Consider the following 20,206-nt stretch of genomic DNA (forward strand, 5'->3'; position numbering starts at 1 on the left):
AGTATCTGAGGGACCCATAACTGTGTGGTAACAGTGAGAGAAGTGTCAATGCATGTCTCCATTCTGCCAGCAAACACCAGGATGGATTAACTGCCCAGTAGGAAGGATAAGAAGGCCTCAGCATAGGTATCAGATAGGGTCAAAAACCACGGTAGTGTCCAACGGATCCACAAATGTCAGCAGGCTTCTGGATACGACAGTCAGGGTACACATTTTCACTAGTGAATTTCAACCCTGAAGTTGCCATCCAAATGGGACACAAAGGTGCCACACTCCTTAATTCTCCACATCTTAAGACTCAGCTTTCGGAAAGAGCACATACATAGGTGATATTAACATTTCCCTCTCTGCCTGGCTCTCCCAGGGCAAAGCAAACGAGACACGGAGATAGAGAGGCAATTCCTTTTTTTTGAAGATCCCTGTGTAGTGTGGAGCTACTGCTGAGAAACTCTTTTAATCATTTCTCCAGTAGGGCCACCATGATACATGCATAAGCTTTATCTAAGGTGCTCCGCAGCACCATACCCTTAACATAGCTTGGAGCAGTGAACATGGAGGAAAAGGTTATTACAATGCTATTATCAGAAATTAGCAATAACCTAGGGACACAACTTAAGAGAAACACTCATCCACACCCCTCCTCACCTCCCAGCTTCCAGGACAGAAGGGAAGCAGCAACAAGGAGGCCAAATCCCATCTTTAATTTAGCATATGGGAGCCAAGAAGTGCTTCACTTTCCCACTCCCATAAATATTTGAGTTCACTTGTAGCTACTAAGCTCAGAGTAGGCAAGTGAGCTACAGAGAAAACTGAGGAATGGTTGGATTTAAGATAATGAAGAGGGGAGTTATGCGAGAGATGGCCAGGCTTCACACAGAAATGGGGAAGGATACTGGGATCTTCTGGAGAGTAAAATCCTGCAAGGCCAGCAGGGCTGATACAGTGAGGCCATAGGAGATGCAACCCAGGAAAGAGCATCAGAAAGAACAAATATGGTTATGTATATAGCTGACGTAGGACAAATGGTGAATAAATAATTAGAGGCAGACTTATGTGGGAGAAGACAAGGGTGGAGAAATGGAGAGATAAAGACAGATAAGGGAGAAGAACAAGCATGGGAAAACAGAAAAGACTGGCATAAAAACAGCCACTTGCATGTAAGTACATTCCTGAGCCCTGCACATGATCACTGCAGTCTACCTGCCTTCTTATTAAATTATATTCTTAACTTATGCATACTCTTACCCTGCCGCATAGACAAGAGTGCTGTAAGGTCTAAAGGTAGACCTGGAGAACACACTGTGGGCCACTGGGCCTGCAGGTCCAGATGCCAGCAACTGGAAAGCCCGAAATTCAAGAGGTTGAAATGGCAGCAGAGAAACCACAGCACGTAAAACTTGTAGGTCCAGATGCCAGAAACAAGAAAGGTTGGAGTGTACATGTGAAAGATTTGAACAGCAGCAACAGGAGGGGCCTGGGTGAACTTCCACAGCATCTCGTGTCTGTATGTGTAATCAAACTGGAACAGTGAGCAGAAGGTTATATTTTAAAACAATGTGTCTGAGCCAGTGGCTGCATAATTGGCCCAAAGTCCAGGGATGGTATTAAACAAATTTAGAGCACATGCTCAAATTTAAGAGGTATGTAGACATGGTGGGTCCCAAAAATCTAGAAAGCAATCATGTTTTCTCTAGCGAATGTCAGTCCTGATTGACCAGAAAGGAAGAACAAGACTGTGCTATCTGTATTGCTGCTTATGTGAGCACTATTGGTGTTTATGAGTGTATGATAAAGGCATTGCTCTGTAGCTGTCTGCATGGCTAATCAATGTTTTTTTCTGTTTTGGCATGCCTCTCTTGAATACATACTGTCTTGCCATTGGCTAAGACCTGAAGACAAGAACAGCAGCAGACACATCCATGAGCCAGAACAGTGAAATATCTCAGGTCTGAAAATACATAGGACTGGGCTTCAGTAACCAAGAAAGAAAACTCCCTAGACCCAGTGGATTGAGCAGTTCTCATAACATTCTTCACAAAGGGAATTTATAATTGAGCTAAAGTAGGGATACTTATAGTACTAAGGAAAACAACAACAAAAAAAAGCAACAACTTTCTCTGAAGTATCCTCTAGGTAGTAACAAGAAAGAGGGGATTTTGCAAGTACGGTGAAACTTTAGTTTTCTATAGCAAGTCAGACCCCCTTAAAAATGGGACATGAGAGATGCAGAAGGAATAGTGTGCTCTGCACAGAATTCTCCAGGAGAATGGTATTGCACTGAAAAGAATCTGAGCACACTAAAACCTTACATATGAAATTGTAACTTACCGACTGCCTATGAAGCTATGGAAAACACACTTTCAGAAAAGAAAAATTCAGAATACTTAAAAATCCATTGACAGATGCTTTAAGAAATGCTGCTATGTAGCATAATTAATGTAGATTGAAAACTTGCACTGTGGACAGTGATATGTTTATTATAAGCCACTCAGTGACAGCTGCTGGAGGGAATTAACCAGAAAGCTACACAGCCCTGGATTAGCATATACAAGCCCAGGCTTTCCCATACACAGGAAATGGCAGGACAGGAAAAAATGTTATATTTTATTTTCCTGCATTCTGTCTCCAAACAAGTGACACAACTTCTGAGGTGCACATCAAGCACAACACGTGAACAGCTTTGCAGGAAGAACAGGAATGTTGCTCTGAAATAGGAAAATGATAAATATCAGGGTGATTTTTTTTTTTTTTTTTTTTTTTTGTTTGTTTTTGCCTACAAAGTGATTTATATGACAAGATCTGTTCAACGTAAGTGGCTGGGCCCTGAGTGAATAATTTTGAAAAGGAATTTCAGCTACTGGCTAGCTTTGTCTTTGTTCAAGGCAAGAAGAAAGACGGGCTCTGAGCCCAGCGCAAACATGTTGAAGTCAGTCATGGTTCGCATGACAGACAGCAGACATGCTGTCTGAATTCAGGCAGAATTTTATGACTGCCAGCCAACATGTTGGCAGCCCTCTCTTAAGGAGAAGAAGATAGGTTGGATGTACATGGATGTCTATAGTCTGGGACAGAAGTTAATTCAGCCTGACATCTACTATTTTGATTTTCAATGGTGACTTTTACACATATTATCACATCAAGACTCCAAAGGATCTACTACAATACATAAACCAATGTTGGGAATCAATCAAAACTATCAAAAGTTCACCAATTCTTTCAACGAATTTTTGAATATGCTAACAAGAAAACACCATAAGTAAGCTTTCTTCATACAAGCCCCAGTGTCTTTGTGAAACTTACCTCATTGTCTCAGACACCCCAGAGTCCTATATGCAGTTTCACACAGAAGATGAGAACAGTTAAAATTTGTGACCTTTTAAATACTTAAACCAACACAGCTTTGCCTCTGGATGCAATTGCACAAGTGTAAAAATGCCCTAGAAGGATCTGGCTTTTCATGTAGGCAAAGCTCATGCCAACACAATGCTACAGAAAGAAATTAAGACAACTGCTTTAACTACCAGCACAAATAAAGTGATTTTACTTTTATGTACAGAAGCAAGGTACATACTAGTGAAAAAACAAGGGCACTTAAGTTACTCAATAGTACCTAAGTTTGATGCGAGAAAGATAAACATGGCTCAAGTGCATTTAACCATAGGCTGGAAGCTGCACATCTGCACAGGACTTTTCCTTCCAGTGTGTCCTTCGTGGTACCAATGACTTAGAAATCCTAGGTAGCTTGACAATAAAGGCTAAAAGACAATCTAAAGCAAAAAAAAAAAACCAACACCTTCACCCACTTTCCTCGCTTAAGTGTGAGAACATTAAAAATGAATTTTTTTGTTGAGCTCAAACAGAATCATCCCAGTTCAGAATAATGATTTGATTGGAGAACAGGTTTTTTTTTTGAAAAAGATATTATTAATCTTAGAGATGCCTTGTACAGCAGAGCAGCATCATATCACTGGATTTCTTTGTCCTTTTTCCCATCTGTTCCCTTCCACGTGGCTAGGGTATACAACATAGGCTCATTTTTCTGCTTCACAACACTCAGGTTTCCCTTGCAATGATCAGCTCAGGCTTGGGACTTAGCCTGCGTTACCTATGGGCACTTTCTGCTCAGATGATTCTATAGAAGCACAGACACCTCAGTCTTCTTTATAGAACTGGAGAATCATAGAATGGCCTGGGTTGAAAAGGACCACAATGATCATCTAGTGTCAACCTCCCTTCTATGTGCAGGGTCACCAACCATTACACCAGGCTGTCCAGAGCCACATCCAGCCTGGCCTCGAATGCCTCCTTGGGCAACCAAAACCCTCCTTCAAAACCCCTTCCTGTGCAACCTACTGTAAAGAATATGCTTTAGCAGGGGGTTGAACTTGATGGTCCCTGCAGGTCCCTTCCAAACCCTACAATTCTGTGATTCTGTGGTTCTGATATGTAGGCCTCTCACCCCGGATGCAGACCTTGCCTTTGTGCTGCTGGCAGTGCCTACCCTGCCCCTGGCTGTCCCCCAGATGTTCCACTTGCGCTCCTCCCTGTGCACCATCTACTTCTTTATAGAGAGCGTGGTGAGGTGCTGGAACAGCTGCCCAGAGAGGTTGTGGATGCCCTGTCCCTGGAGGTGTTCACGGCCAGATTGGATGGGGCCCTGGGCACCTGGTCTAGTATTAAATGGGGAGGTTGGTGGCCCTGCCTGTGGCAGGGGGGTTGGAAATTCATCATCCCTGAAGTCCCTTTCAACCCTGGCCATTCTGTGATTCCTTTTATCTCTGTACACGTGCCTCTAAAGATGCAGATTTATTTGGGAAACCATAAAGACCCCAGTCTATCAGCTGAATCCTCCTTCTCTCAGTGCCCTGTGCCAAACTCAAGGGTTCTGCAGTACCTTGCTCAGGTCAGAAGGACCAGAAAAATGACCTGAACCATCTCCACCTGACCTCCTGCCCCCAGCCCACGGCGCTTCTCATACCTGGGTATCGCAGATGTGACAATTAACAGCGATTGGCCGGACCCAGCACAGCTGTGCCTCTCACTTCGGACCACCCGGGGCGGCCCTGCCGTGACCCACGCCCTGCGAATGCTGGTGGGACACAGAGCACGGGCTCCCTGCAGGGAGCTGTGGCGTTACCCGCACGGGCCCCTTCGCGCCGGGCTGTCCCCTGACGCCGCTCCTCGCCTCACTCTGCTTTAGGAAAGTTAAAGCCACGCGCGTCCCTCGGCTGCGGGCACGGCTCTTGCAGACAGACACCCACCCCCAGCCCCGCACGCTCGGGGCCATCGGAAGGGCACCTCCCGCCACCCCAAACCTCGGCTCACCTCCTCGCGCGGTCGGGCCCCCTTCCCCGCGGGCCGCTGCCATGCCGTCGCGCCGCTCCTCCCCGCCTCCTTCCGCCCTCCCGTCCCGCCCGCCCCGTGACGCGATCCCCGCCCCGCCGGGAGCGCGGGGCCAGACGGGGTTCGTAGTCCCCGCCGGCCGCTGTCGACGAGGGGCGCGGCCGCGCCGAGGCACCGCGCTACGTTGCGCGGCGTGCAGCGGGACGAGCGTATAAGGGGCTCGAGGCGAGCGCGGCTCAGCCAGTCCGTCCGCTTGGCCGTCCGTCAGAACAATGCCTTCGCTGCCAGAGCCGGGCAGCCGCGGCTGAGGGGCGGCGGAGCAGCCGGGCGGGACGCGCTCCTCAAGCAGCGCCGCTCTGAGCGGAGGAACTGCCGCCAGCATGTGGATCCCCACGGAGCACGAGAAGTACGGCGTGGGTGAGTGAGTAAGTGAGGGAGAGACGGGCGGGGGGCCGCAGCCCGGCGCCCCACCTGCCCGCACAGCCGCCTGCCCGGTCGAGGAGCGGTCCGCGCTCTGCCGGGCATTGTTCGCGCTGCGCGGACGGACGAAGCGCCGCCGGCCGAGCCGCGTATTATTTCAACTTAGCCCGGGGCAGGGCTGCGGAGCCAGCGGGATCGCCCTGCGGAGCGCTCCGGGTATCGCTGCGACTGCTTTGTACGTTTCTTCTTGACGCGCCGTGCGAAAAGCGCTGATCGCGGTGCGCTCGTCCCGGACAATGGCCCCGCAGCCGAGCGCGGTGCGCGGAGCTCCGGAGGAGTTGGTCACTCTTCCCGTGTGTGCGCTGTGTTTGGGTGCTGGGGGTGCGTGCGTGGAGGGGCGGGGGAGAGTGGAGGGCGAGGCGGGAGCGGCGCGGAGCTCTCTTTGTTTTTGTGTGTGTGTGTGTGCATGTGTACGCGTGAGAGCTCTGCGAGCAGCCAGCACGGCTCCGTCCCGCTTGGAGTTGATCCCAGATGTTGTCGTCCTCTAAATGCTAAATTATAGGCATTCAGTGGCGTTTATTTCCTCGACTCCTTCACCGGTCGGGTCACGGCTGGGCTGCGGCTGTCGATCAGCCCCACTGTGGGCAAGGGCTCCCGGGCAGCTCTGGGACGCCCTGGGGTGGCACGCGGGGCTGTGTGCTGCGCTCTCGGGCTGCCTGCTGCTTCCTTCCCATCTTATTTTCCTTATTTATTTATTTATTTTCCCCACAACTGCAGCATTTTTTATGATTGCGAGCTGAAAAAGATGCTCAGTAGTCATTGTTAATCCTGACGGCAAGCGGCTAAACAGCCTTCCCCCTATCGGAATAACCACCTCCTGGACTGCCGAACAATGAGCTGATGCCCTCCCATACGTTTTTCGTAGCGAGTCCTGTAGGCACCTGGACACGGGTCATTGTCCGGCAGCTCCGCGTGTAGGGATGCTCGTCTGGCTGCAGCCCTGTGCTTGCCGGAGCGGTGCCGCTGTGATTTCCCGAGGGGGGGGGAGGGAAGGGAGGGCATGCATCCATTGGGTCAACGAGGAAATGTCATCGCGAAAAGAGTCCTGTGTAAATATAATATAGTCTTAGATGCTTGTTCTAATTTAAACGCATTCCATGGTTTTCTGTGATTTGCCTCCCAAGGGCTATTCAGGATGGTAACAAAAAGCCACTGTTCCATTCGGGCCGTCCACACCCCTGGGATGCGGGTGTATCGTGGTTCTTACAACCATTGCAAAGCAATGAAATGCTGATCTGAAGTCATCATTTCTTTGCAGGGACTGTGTTTTTTGCTATATGCTCACCCACCTGCACAAAGAGTGCTATCTGCAAAATCTTCACACCCAGTTACAGTGTCAGCTATTGTACTGTGTGCTGGAGGAGGCTGAAAAGGAGTTGAATCTTTCACAATTCTTCTATAACCTTCAACTTCAATTTATGAAACCTCCTTGACACAAACTTGCATTGTGCAGAAGTCTGCTTTTATGTATTCTTTTTAATGCCGTGCTATTTCTGTTTCCAAGCAATTTTTATTAATGATGCGTTTATCTGCCCTGTTAAAATGGGTGCATTAGGAAACCCTTAGAGGCACCCGATGAGTTGTACCAAACATATGTGTATCCTTTGTACCAGAGCTAAGGGCTTACATCAACATCAGTCCTCATCTGCGTTTTCAGTCTGAGTTGTGTAGCGTTTCTGCTGTGATGTGCCAAAATGGATGGGCACCCAGACAGCAGCCACCTGGCTGCATAGAAGCACTGCTGGTAGCCAAGGGGCTGTGGGACGCTTGCACTGCCTGATGGATCCTTTCTCTCTGAGGAGCAGTTGATGCAAGAAAAGGAGCATCTTTTCTTTATTTTAAACTTTTGCTTGCAGGCCACCAATAATATGCAGTCTCTTTTTCTTGAGCAGACTACTTTACTTTGAGTTCATTTGCTTGAAGATAGGCATACTGCCATAGTCTGTAGTAGATGTTACTACATTTAGATGTAATCTGTTGTGGGGCAGTTTTATCATGTTCGTTTCTAAGGCTGTAGATCTTATCAGCTGTGTATTATCCTTCAGGATGCTAAAGGTGAAATAAGCATTGCAATGTAGGTGTTTCTGAGGAAGTTTCCTTTGTCTGGGTTTTGGTAACTTTTCTGAGCAGACGCTTAAACTTTGGTATCACACATTGATACTTCATTTGTGTTATGTGGTACCTTTGGCTGATGTGACAGTCTGGTGGCAGCATCACACAGAGCACCCACTGAGCCATTCTGTAGAGTGCATGGCACAAAGTATACTGCTGGAAGGGCAGGAGAAGGGAGATATGTGGGTTTGTTTTGTGGCTACTAACAGTAGCTAAAACAGGTAGATGTTAAGTGGAGTTGGCTTGAGAAAATTGTGCTGTCGTGTATGAATGTGGAACATAACAGCACAACATTGTTTAGAACAATAACCAAACCCTTTGTTACATGAGTCCTTTAAGGCTGTACGGGTGTGGATGCTCTGCAGACAGCAGACCAGTGAGTGTAGCTTTCAAAGGTGATTAGTGCTGTCTGGTGCAAACACGAAACTTCTTGCTGCAGTAAAAATTAAAAAGCTACAGGAGCAAGTGATTGTCTTGTAAACATTGTCTGGAGTTGTGATAGCAGTTCTGTTAGATGGTCTGAATGTCAAGGACCGTCAGATCCACACACTGCTTTACCATCTGTGTGCTTTGGTTTCCCTGATCCGTGCAGGATATGGTTTGGCTCTCTAGAATGGAAATGACTTACCTCTGTCTGCTGAGGACATCATTTGCCAACGTTTCTTGGAAAGATAATTTTCAGATGAGAATAGGAAGATTAGAGAATAATTAAACAGTTACTGAATGCCTCATCCACTTTATCAGCAGCATATTATTCAAAGTCCCGAAGTCATTCCATATAGCATAATCTGCCAATTTAACTCAGGCAAGTTTAAATAGTGCTTGGTATTTTTAGTGTGCTTAAGCTATAAATCTGGCTTCCCAAAGGGATATGAAGTGTGGCTATCTCCCGTTTTTTGTAGAGGGAAACGGAAGGATTAAATGACTTCGTGCTATAAGCTGAGGTTTGTGGGTGGAATAAGCCAAGAGTATATTAGTTGATCACAGGAGCTGTATTGACTGGCACTCAGGCAAAGGCTGCAGCAATGGGCTTTGCCCCATTCTCTGAGCTGCAGTTGGACATGTCTCATGAGCAATCCTGATGAAAGCTATCTTTATCTTCAAGCTGCAAGCACTTTTTTTTGACTGCAAGGTAACATTACTGTAAATGAGCTTGGTTTGTGTAGCTCAACAGCAACAAAAGGCCAAGACCATAATGTGGTAACTGCCACAGTGTGTCTTTATCATAAGCATGCTAGACTTCTAATTTAAGGTGCTCTGTTTAAAAACTGCCTTGTCCATCCTGCCCCAAACATTAAAAATAGAAATAATGTTCTTATTTCCTCCCTTACCCAGTGTTGATCTTGCCTGACAGTTTTATGTGGAATTTGGTTTACATTTGGTCTTACACTTATAAGAACCCTAGTAATGAAAGTGTGTCAAGCTGTCTAAATGACTGCTTAGAGGCAGGGTTGAGAAGATGTATATTGCTCTTCAAGGCTCAAGAACCCTGTTCAGTTGATGAACAGGTAGGAGTGGCCTTTGTCTCATTACATACAGCTTGTGACTGCTGGGGGCCAGTGCCTGCCAAGTGCTGGATGTGAGGTGGATGAGGCAGGAAGGCTGAAGCTGGCGGAGTGCCCACGTTCCCTGCATGCCATTGGGGCAAGGGGAGCTATTTGCATTTCATGAAATACTCCCAGAGTTGCCATACTGAGTTACAAGACTTGTGGGTCTTCACACTACTATGAGGGTTTTCACGCCAGTTTAGGATGTCACTTAAATGAAGATTGCATTTTACTGGTCTTCTCCATTAGTGATAACTTTCAGTATCCTTCAGAAATGATGTAGTCTCAACCTTTTGGACTTAAAAATAACTAATTGCGTTTTGTTGGAGAGTAGATCATAGAATCGTAGAATGGCTTGAGTTGCAAGGGACCTTAAAGACCGTTTCATTCCAACCCCCAGCTGTGGGGTTGCCAACCACTAAATCAGGCAGTAGATCAGACTGTCCAGAGCCCTCATCCAGCCTGGCCTTGAGCACCTCCAGGGATCACAGCTTCTCTGGGCAGTCTGTGCCAATTCCTCACCATCCATTGAATGAAGATTTTCTTCTTAACATCTAATCTCAATCACTCCTCTTTTAGTTTAAAACCATTCTGCCTTGTCCAATCACTATTAAACCATGTAAAAAGTCTTTCCTGCTTGTAAACTAATTCTAAGTACTGGAAAACCACAGTGAAGTCTTCCCAGAGCCTTCTCTTCTCCAGGCTGGGGGAAAAAAAAAAACAACACCCAAACAACAACAAAACAAAAACAAAACAGCTCCCTCAATCTTTTTTTTCCATAGGAGAGATACTCCAACCCACTCATCTTTGTGGCCTCTGCAACCACTCCCACTTTTTTTTTTTTGAAGTTCGTAAGAATATCCTGAACTTCTATGGAGATTGGTAAATCAGTGAAATTGCATTAAAATAAAACCAACACAAGATTTAAAACAAACAAAAACGTTTGTAATAACTGCTTCTCTACATCTAGAATCTTTAATATGGATATGACTTGAATGTCATCCTCTCCAGAGAATAACCCAGAGCTGGCTGGTTCATTAGCACCTTCTCACCCAGCGCTCTTTAGAGTTCTCATCATTGAGTGTATGGAGCTGCCAGTGGAAGACTTAAGGCTGATGCTGCTACACTGCCAGTTGTATACTGATTATACTGCCTTTTTCTTCCGATTCAGTTATATTTAGTATTTTGCCACTATTTGCCTTTTTCTTTTTTTCAGTGTTGGGTTTGTGTAGCTATCAGATAGATAAGATTAATCCAAAAGATGATGGAGTGGTGGTGAGTTAAATACCCCAAAGGCCTGGGCTGCCTTTGGACACCCATCTCTTTCCATCCATAGCCTGAAGCTGAGAAACAAAACCACAGCAGGAAGCAGTGTTTCAGATTTCCAGACTAACTCAAGGTGAACATGTTATCTACCACCTTCCATAGTTTCCAGTTCATTTGAGTGTAATTCACTGTGCAGGTCTTGGTCTATAAAATTCTCCCTAATTTGAGCTTTGGGATTAGAGAAGATTCTGAGAAGGGTGTTTTGATGTCTTGGATCATTTGGGATACTTAAATGTATGCAGTGACTGAGAGCTCACTTCCAGCAGACAGCTCTTGCCCCATGCAAGAAACACTGCTTTATCTCCGAATTTGGCTTGAATGATTGTGAATGGTGTCTGTGTAGAATTGTACAGTTTTGGTTTTGTTTTGATGAATTTTTTTTTTTTATTACTCAATTGGTGTTTGATTCTGTAAATGTACAGGGAAACAATCTATATAACTCCTTAAAGTCCTATTGAGCCTATCTGTTTTTGCAAGAAGTACTGTTTATTTCTGTGTGTCCTTTTGTGAGGAATTGGGCAGAATGCCTCTGAGGCATTTTGTACAGTTTGCAGTGATTTGGAAGGCAGAGATTAACCCAGAGGGAGATGTCCCTCTTCTTTCTTTTTTCTTTTTTTTTTTTTCCAGTTGCATGCATTTTACTGGTAGTAGGAAGGCTCTAACACCAATGAAGCACACAGGTTTAGCTGTGCTTGAGAGATGATCAATAGCAACATAGGAAAAATCTCTAGAAAAGATTTTCAGAGACTTAGTCTGTGCTACATTCTCAATGCTGTGTCAACTTTATCTGTTCTGAAGGAAACTTGCCAGTGCATTCTTCAAAATTCTTCTAATGGAGCATCTGCACTTGTGTAGCCCTGTGCTTAGCAATCCTAATACCAGAAAGATTTTAGCATTGGAGTACAGTTTTTTCCTCTTGCATATATCATTATGTGTATACGAAGGTCTGCTGAGACTTCTTTTCTTTGGATGAAGTGGCTCCAATTATTTCATCCTTTCCCTGTAGATCGTGTCATTCATATCCTTGACCTTGATCTATGTCAAAAACTGGATCAAAAACCTTGGTCAGGTAAGGCAGGAGAACTTTTCTGTGTTAGGCAGTGTGTCTGCTGGTCAGTCCTGGCATGGTATCTGTGCCTTTTGCTGTAGCATTGCACTTCTCCATTCAGGTGGGAGCCCCAGATAGTCCTTCAGATCCTTTTCTGGAAGTTGTCTAAACAGTCCTTCTCCCACCCAGTGTTTGTCAGCTGATTATTTCTGCTTGTGTGACACTTTAAATTTGTTCTTAATGATTGGCACCTTTTCCATGCTGTTTCTCCAGCTTTTCAGCCCTGCTGACTGCCAAATTTTCTTTCTCACATCAGCCTGTTGGAAACACCTTGTATGACAGCTTTGTTGTGAGATGCAATTTAAGATCTGTACTTGTTGACAGAAGCAGAATTTGATGAGCAGCTGAAATACACCTGGATGCCATGAGGATTTGCCATTAGTTTAGATCTTTGCACGTGTAAAGGAATGCTTTTTTTTTTTTTTTTTTTTTTTTTTTCCTCCAAATCTTTACAATGACAGGAGTTGGAGATGATAGTACTTTCTGTTAATCTTCATAATTCATGTTTCTCATTGCTTAGGATGCATGCTGCATTTCTGTAGGTTAAATATCATGTGATAATTTGTCAGCTTTGCTTTCTTGGGCATCTAATTTTTTTTTTTTTTTCCTTTAATAATGCTGACCTAATGTCCAGATGCTTTATGGTGGTGTATGGTATGGTGGAGAGTTGCAAATTCTGCAGCTCTGGAAGTCACCTGTGCTGGGGACGAAGAGAGAAGGTTGAATTTTGCACATTGTAGTACATTGTGCTTGCTGGCTTCTGTTTTCCTGAGTAAGAAAACAGGAGAAAATCAAGTAAGCATTTTGCAGGATTGAAAATAAAAGATCATTCCTGTTATATTGCCAGAAAAAGAAAAAGTGCTCTTGAAAGAGTGCTAATTCAATGAAAACCTTGCTGACACTGATTGCATGTTTCATCTCTCCCCAATTAAGGAACTATGTCAATTTGAATTCTCTGCTTCACATGCAGTATGTATCTTCTCTAATAATAACATCTGGAGTTGCTACAACTGTATATGGGGAAGTCTGCTTACTCAGCTCTCCGGTACATCAGGTTTTGTGGTTTTGATAGTTTGTGTGTAGAAAAACAGAACAATGCAATAGTAGAAAAGGGAATAAAAGATTTGTTAGTTAGCAGACCTCAGAATTGGGAATTTCAGTTTTGTTTCTGTGTTACTGGATTTTGTCTGTGTCCTTGCAGAACTGTGGGAGAGCTGTGGCTGATCCCGTGCAGTCAGGAGGTAACTGATGAGCTTGTTCTGTCTTTCTGTCAGCAGAGGAGAAACTGGCTGCCCTTTCTGACTCACTGCTTGCTTGGTTGATTTTTGTCATTGTTTGGGCTGAATTTAAGACCTGAGTCCTTTCTAGAAATGTAAAATGAGTTATTAATATCATGTGTGTACTGACACCTTTTCATGAGTAATTTGTATTGAATGAATGCATATCTGTACAGACTGGATAAGAAGTGGCCACCAACTCCAAAGTAGGGGATGTTTCTGTGATGATAATGTGCAGATTTGTTCTGAGTGTTTTTTAAAAATCATTTTTTGTATCAGAAGTCATAAGCTCTTAAATGGGATAATGTTTCGTGTTCTGGAATTATTTGAAATTACAGATTGTGGTGCAAAAAAAACCAACTGCACTCCACAAAGCCTCACGAAGTTTCAACTTCTCTGCCCAGCAGTATAATGAGTGAACAATGCTTGAGATGCCTTGTGAAGAAAGGAGTTCCATTTCTGATACTCTGTTTCTTATATGAATTAAATGCAAGTTAGCTGTAAGAACTGCATTGCTTTGCAGTTTTATTATGCAAATAGCAATCGGAAATGGCTTGATTACCAGTGGTGTGGTAGCCTATGTGATTATAAACAGTTGTTGTAATAAAATATTTTTGATGTTTTTCTGGGCAATGATATCTGTTAAGTAACATGATCCTGAGGAAAAGTTCTTCATGAAGATGATTGTTTCTAAGTGAACTGTGGTTTTTGTTCTTGTTTTTTTTTTTTTCCTGGGAAGGCTGGGGGGAAGTAGCCTGGGTAAATTTAACTGAAATCATAAAGGCAGCTCTGATTCAGTGGGCACAACTGAGAGATGCTGCCTGGATTGAAATGGGAGAGGTCTGGCTCATCGCTTCTAAGTACCCACCTTTAGGAAGTGATGGCACTAAAGAACAAAAGTGATGGCTTTCATAAAGAACAAATTTAGCTAATGTTTTGTAACCTGAAAGAGTGTTTGCTGCTGCTTTCTTCCATTTCATTGGTGCTGTGAGAAGGAGCTTGACCTGCAGCTTCTGCCTGTGCACGGGAATCAGAATTATTCCTTGTGGGTGTTCATGTTATCCTCAGAAGAAATCTGAGCGTGTATTTCTGAAACAATTTAGTGGATAAGGGCTTGCAGAGCTGCAGTGTTACTCATGGTTAGTTGTGGAAGGAAACTTCTTGAACCTTCGTCACTTATCTGTCTCTTCCCTATTTTTTCACCTTCCCCTTCTTCCCCGACTTCCTTCCTTTTTCGGTCTGTAAGGTTTTGGACCAAAAAAAGAGGAAATCCTAAGGTGGAAAACAATGGAAGATCACTGCTTTTCTATTTTGGTATGAGAGCATGTGGCAGTGCTGGACAGAGTTCATTCCTTCAGCTGTACTCGCGTCCCTTCTTCCACCCACCCATACTGGAGTAAAATTGAATAGCTAATTATAACTCAGGCCAGAATGCCATGACTTACATCCTTTCTTCTGCTTGGAATAACAAATACCCAGAAGCTGCATTGCCATTCTCTTTAGGCCAGCTGTAGTTGAGTGCACAGCCTTGCTGAACTTAATGGACTTATTCTATCCTGTACCAGGTTAAGTAGGTAAAGAAAGCATCTGCCTGCTCATGCTTTGCCATTATACTAATTTTAGGAAAGTTTGTTAATGAGAGTGGTGCACAGCTTGAGTTACACATTCAACTTACTTACATAGTATGAATTTTAATTTTCACATTTAAAAGCTCATTTTTCTTGCAAGTCAGACTAGGAGACAGAAGATTTACCTGTAGTCCTTTCTGCCAACAAGTTAGGCTTTTTACAGTGATTTTATTATCCAAAGACTTGAAACAATCTTTCCACCAGTTAATTGAAAAAAGTATAGTAGAAGATGCTGAAAATAGGTAACATTTTTAAATAATGCAGACTTTTTCAGGAACATTTGTAGTGTTTCTGCTTATCTGAGGCAAATTATTGGTTTAGAATTAAATCCTCTTTGGATGTTGTATTTTGAGGTGGGCTGTATTAAACAATATTCAGATTTAGAGTAGTAGGGAAATCACTTCTCTCATGGTTACCTGCAGAGTTCTTGGCATTTTTTTTTTAGGTTGCTCTTTGTAGTTTCTTCTGGAAAACACTGTCATCCTGTCTATTTTTTTTTCTAATTATTTTTTTCCTATGTAGATAAGTGGTAGCTTTCCCTCAAGCTGAGCAGTTATAATCTGCTCTAAGAAGCAGTATTTAAAGCTTGTTCCCTTGGTGAAGAGCACCAGCTTCCTGGCAGGGGAAGGATGTGTGGGTCAGTGCTGTTCCCTGTCTGCTGTTCAGTGTGAGACAGCATCCCCAGCTTTGGCATCTTCACGTAAATGTGGTCATACTTGCATTCAGAAATCTCACTGAGAAGACAGTGAGACCGAAAACTGTTGAGGTTTAATGCATTTTTCATGCAAAGGAAAATGTTCTGCAAAGACTGTTCTGCTGAAGAGGCTGGGGCTTGAATAGCAATGCATCTAAAATGTGTATTTAGTAGGTGCATTAAAAATAACACAAATTTAAAGATGGTTGAGATAAAGTACACAGAGGTTAGTTGTCATATTAAAGAAGTACAAATTGTGTGGTTTCCTTTTTCCCCAGTAGGTTATTATAACATGTAACTTCATAAACAAAGAAACAATGCAACCATAACAATAGAATTAGCATGAAAACCAAAGCGATTTCTTGTAAAGGTCTCTTTGAATTTATATACGTAATAACATTTCTACCTTTTTTTTTTTTTTTTTTTGACCAGCTGAATAACCGCATTACAGTTGAGACTTCATGTAGCTGTGAAGTTGATAGAGATCTGTGTACTGCCTCTGTATGTTCTGTCTCTGTGTGCAAAGCCAATAACAGCATATAATAAGCTGTGGAAGGGGCTTGGTGTCAGAAACAGGGAGAGAATAATATTCTTTAGCCACTAGGTATTGAATAGATTCAAACTAGCAAGATAGAATTTCTTTGGTTAATCTCTGAAATGGATTTATTATTTGCAGACTGTCATAGGTCTGGCTTTTTAATGATCAACATAAAGTACCATTTATGCTTTTATGGACATTATGCAAATAATGCAGTTCAAATTTGAATGCAATTCAAATACTGCAGACTACAAATACTAAGTTTTGTTTAAAATATGCATTTTGTGTAGAATAAGAATATGCACAGCTGCAGTGCCATATGTTAAAATAATTCAGGAAGCTCTGTGTAGCATATCGTCTGTGTAGCAATTGGAAAGATCAACATGATGGAAAGGCATTACACCAGAGGTGTAACAAAAGGTGCTATAAAAGAAGGGAAGAAGATTGCTCACCCATATTGGAAGATCCTGGGTTTGCAGGGGAAAGCTCCACAAGAAGGGATCTCCAGAAAGAGATCCTTCCCCAATGGCAGTCAATCCTTAAGTGAGGTCTAGGAGAGGTGCAGCCAGGCTCCACCCCTTCTGACCACATAGCTGAATTGCCTTCACCTGTGCTCCCAGGGCTGACGGGGTCCTTTCCTAAGGTACTCAATCAGTGGTTCAGACTGTGACTCAACAGCTCCCGTGCGGTCTTAGATGAAAGTCGTGGAAAGAACTTGGGTAAGCAGAGTGTTGCTGGCTGGAGAGCAGCAGGCTGTGCTCCCCGGCATGGTGCTAGCAACAGTTTGTGAAGAATGGATGAAGACCTGGTCTGGCTGTCAATTAGCCACTTCTTAGGCATGGAGGGATCCCTGGATCAGCAAACTTTTAGTTATTTCTACTTGTTAGTGCTATTTGTTGAGATGGTCTTAATTTGAGCTCTTGGACTAGTATGGCCATGAGCTCTTTCCTCTTCCAGGGGCTGCTCATTAAGCTGTCCTTGCTAGCTCAGACTGTCCTATCCCTGCTGTCTCGGACTGTGTTAACATGCAGCAAGGAGAACTGCCCAAGAATGTATTTTGGACACCAAGTAGTTGTTGGTTCTTGTCAGCTCAGAGCAGGCTACTAAAATGCAACTTGGATGTCACACGATTAGAAATGTAACTGACATTGCAACCTTAGAGTTCTTAAGTTGATACTTTTCCAGAATTTCCAGTTTTTCTGTGATGCAAAACTTTCAGAAAAAGATGAAACAACAACAGAACCAAAAAGCAGTGAATGTGCAGCAGGAGCTCAGTGAAATGTAAGCATCTATCTCAAGCAGAATGAGCACAGGTGTGATGCTGGTGACATCCTTTCAAAGGGTCTGTGTCTCATTGTCAAATCCAGAACTTAAATAGACAAAAAATGAATCATTTCAATATAGCAATATGGGAAAGGGAATTAAACATTTCTGCTTGACATAATCAAAGTATGTATTTTTACAGTGATATCATTTATGTAGCTGATAGCAGAAGGCTGAATATTGTGAGATTAATGAGAATGGCTTCTCCTAAAAATGATGGTGATTAAACATTGCTACTTCTTCTTTAGTCAGGATGGTTATGGGAATAGTCCTGGAGGAAAAGCTTTGGCAAGTGTTCCTGCCAATTGCCTCTCCCAGTCTTGCTCCATTTCCTGTTCAAGCTTTCCAGTAATCCTTCTGGAAACATTCAGTAGCGTGTCTGGGGAATCCCTGCACTGCTGCAGGAGGGCTGCCTTCTTTCAGGCCTTGTCCCTCACCACCCACCTCCTTTGTCTAAATCCCCTCATTCTGCTGCGTGTCTCATCCTTGTACCCCAAACCTGGTACTCAAGCTCAGGGAAAATACTCCTTTTTGGTAGTTATGTGGTCTTTACATTCTGTAGCAGAATGTGTTTTAGACACAGAACAAGTACCTTTTAGGTCAGGAGAAATAATTCACATGTGTTGTGTGGGGTATTAGACTTGTCACATTTAAGATGCTGAGACCATCCTTAATTCTGGTACCTAGAATGTTAGGGAATCATATGCAATGTTTATTATATTGGAGGCAGTTTTGTATGGCTTCCCTACGCTCTCTTCTTAATCGGGGGAACTGAGAACCAACTTTCACTGTGCTCAAAGCATTTTTAATTTTTTTTTTTAAACTTTTTTTCTCTCCAATTAAAGGCATCTATGGGAGATTGCGTGGTGAGTGTGCTTGCTGCACAGTTTGTGAGAGTAAAGACTGGAATGTAATGTGTGACTTGTGCATGGATTTCTTTCCAAGCTTTTCCATGCTGACAGTCACTCAATTGTGATGCTTCCAATTACTGTGTGTGTTTTCAACCCATTTTCGTGCAGGGTTTCCAGTTTGTTGTGTCTGCTGTTCAGTGATTAACAGCAAGGTGATTGGGAGGAAGAAAAGCAATGGTGTGTTTGATCATTGAGATGTCTCAGATCAGGAGTGGTTTTTTTTTTTTTTTTTTTGTGAGTTCCATAGTACAGTCTTAAAATATGTAACTTGTCTGTAGGCTTTAATATTAAACTATTTCCACTGAAGTCTTGAATCCTTGAAGTAGCTTTAAAATTGAAGGAGATAGCTGCTCTGAGGCTTCAGTGTTAGCTTTTTATATAGGTAGCTTAGTAACCCTCAGAAGTCACATCTACATACTTGCCACTTATTTTTCTTTACAAATTACATTATCAGTTTTCAAAAGGAAGAGCTTTGTCTGTGGTATCTTGTGTGGAAGGGTAGGTAAGAAAACAGTTTAATGATATAATGCTTAAATGATTTAGAGAAGAATACGTTAGTCTCATCAGATACATATTTAATAGACAATCTGGTCTGGCTTTGCTTCTCTTCAGTTCTGATGGCTAGATACAGAAGTTCATTGTAGAGCAATTTTCTTTGCAGAGGATTTTGCTTCCAGAAATTCATCAGTATGTAGTTGAGTAGTTGAGTCAAAACCCCTCTTCTGTTAGTGCTAGAGAAAAGTCAAAAGGAATTCTATTAACTAGTTTGGAATAACTGTGTTGTGCATGAATGTGGGTCTGATGAATGTGGAAAGGCATTCCTGCAGCCTGTGGCATGTCACACCAGTCCTGGGAGGTGAGAGGAATGCTGTGGCCTCAGATGCCTCATTGAGCTGCTGATACTGCTTGTGCAAAATAATGCTGTACTGTTCATGTGCTGGAAACCTGATTTAAATACCCTGAATTCTACAGGCTTAGAGATGGAAAAGGATTTCATATTGTTTGCCTTGTAATCTCATATCTAGCTCTCTTAGTCTGCATTATACAGATGTGTGACTGGATGAACAGCTTTTGGCAGACTTCGCTGGCTCTTTGCTCTCCTGACATCTTTTACGACAGGGACTGAGAAACAGAACTGCTGTCCTTCCTCTAGCTCAAATTTTATGTACACCTTCCAAATAACACCATCCTTTCTGTGCAGTGTTAGTATCGGGCCTTTTAGTTTATATTTCTGATAATATAAGGAACTTAGAAAAATGTGGATCTCTGCATTTGTGTGGAGATGTATAGAAAGATCTTATGCCAATTATTTTGTTCAGTTACAAATTATTTTTACAGTTGTTTTGGTAATCTTGTAAAGATCAATTGCTGTAGGTCATGAAGCAGTGCAAGAGAACTGAAAACGTGAACTGTTTGTTTTTATTTGTAAGTTGTTGCTGAAAACATGGAAGCTGGTCAGGAGAGGGGTGGTCAGCAGGGACAGGGAGGTGATTGTCCCTCTCTACTCGGCTCTTGTGAGGCCCCATCTGGAGTACTGTGTCCAGGTGTGGAGCCCTCAGTACAAGAAAGACATTGAGATTTTGGAAAGGGTCCAGAGGAGGGCGACTAAGATGATCAGGGGGCTGGAGCACCTCCCCTATGAGGACAGGCTGAGGGAGTTGGGCTTGTTCAGCCTGGAGAAGAGAAGGCTGCGTGGTGACCTCATTGCAGCCTATCAATACCTGAAGGGAACCTACACCCACGAGGGGAGTAAACTCTTCAAAAGGGCTGACAACAGCAGGACTAGGGGAAATGGATCCAAGTTGAAGGAGGGAAGATTTAGGTTGGATGTTAGGGGGAAGTTCTATACAAGGAGAGTGGTTAGGCCCTGGAACGGGTTGCCCAGGGATGCCCCGTCCTTGGATGTGTTTAAGGCCAGG

General features: G+C 43.5%; 2 protein-coding genes across 4 annotated transcripts in view; one reads left to right on the forward strand and one right to left on the reverse strand.

Moving 5' to 3' along the window:
• The window catches only part of ZNF277 (zinc finger protein 277), a 53,861-nt gene extending 48,467 nt beyond the window's left edge, over nucleotides 1-5,394 (reverse strand). Inside the window, exon 1 of one of the 2 annotated variants that reach the window (XM_042815382.1) lies at nucleotides 5,326-5,394. In XM_042815382.1, the coding sequence (XP_042671316.1) occupies nucleotides 5,326-5,368 (43 nt within the window). In that variant the 5' untranslated portion in view covers nucleotides 5,369-5,394. The remainder of the gene's footprint in view (nucleotides 1-5,325) is intronic. The other variant, XM_042815383.1, reaches the window with a different exon arrangement.
• A 290-nt stretch (nucleotides 5,395-5,684) lies between these two features.
• The window catches only part of DOCK4 (dedicator of cytokinesis 4), a 238,741-nt gene continuing 224,219 nt past the window's right edge, over nucleotides 5,685-20,206 (forward strand). For both annotated transcript variants that reach the window (XM_042815926.1, XM_042815927.1), the window contains exon 1: nucleotides 5,685-5,760. In XM_042815926.1, the coding sequence (XP_042671860.1) occupies nucleotides 5,724-5,760 (37 nt within the window). In that variant the 5' untranslated portion in view covers nucleotides 5,685-5,723. The remainder of the gene's footprint in view (nucleotides 5,761-20,206) is intronic.

Source organism: Centrocercus urophasianus, unplaced genomic scaffold (genome assembly GCF_019232065.1).
Source record: "Centrocercus urophasianus isolate 14NV4802_14NV808 unplaced genomic scaffold, USGS_Curo_1.0 seq_15, whole genome shotgun sequence".
Taxonomy (NCBI): domain Eukaryota; kingdom Metazoa; phylum Chordata; class Aves; order Galliformes; family Phasianidae; genus Centrocercus; species Centrocercus urophasianus.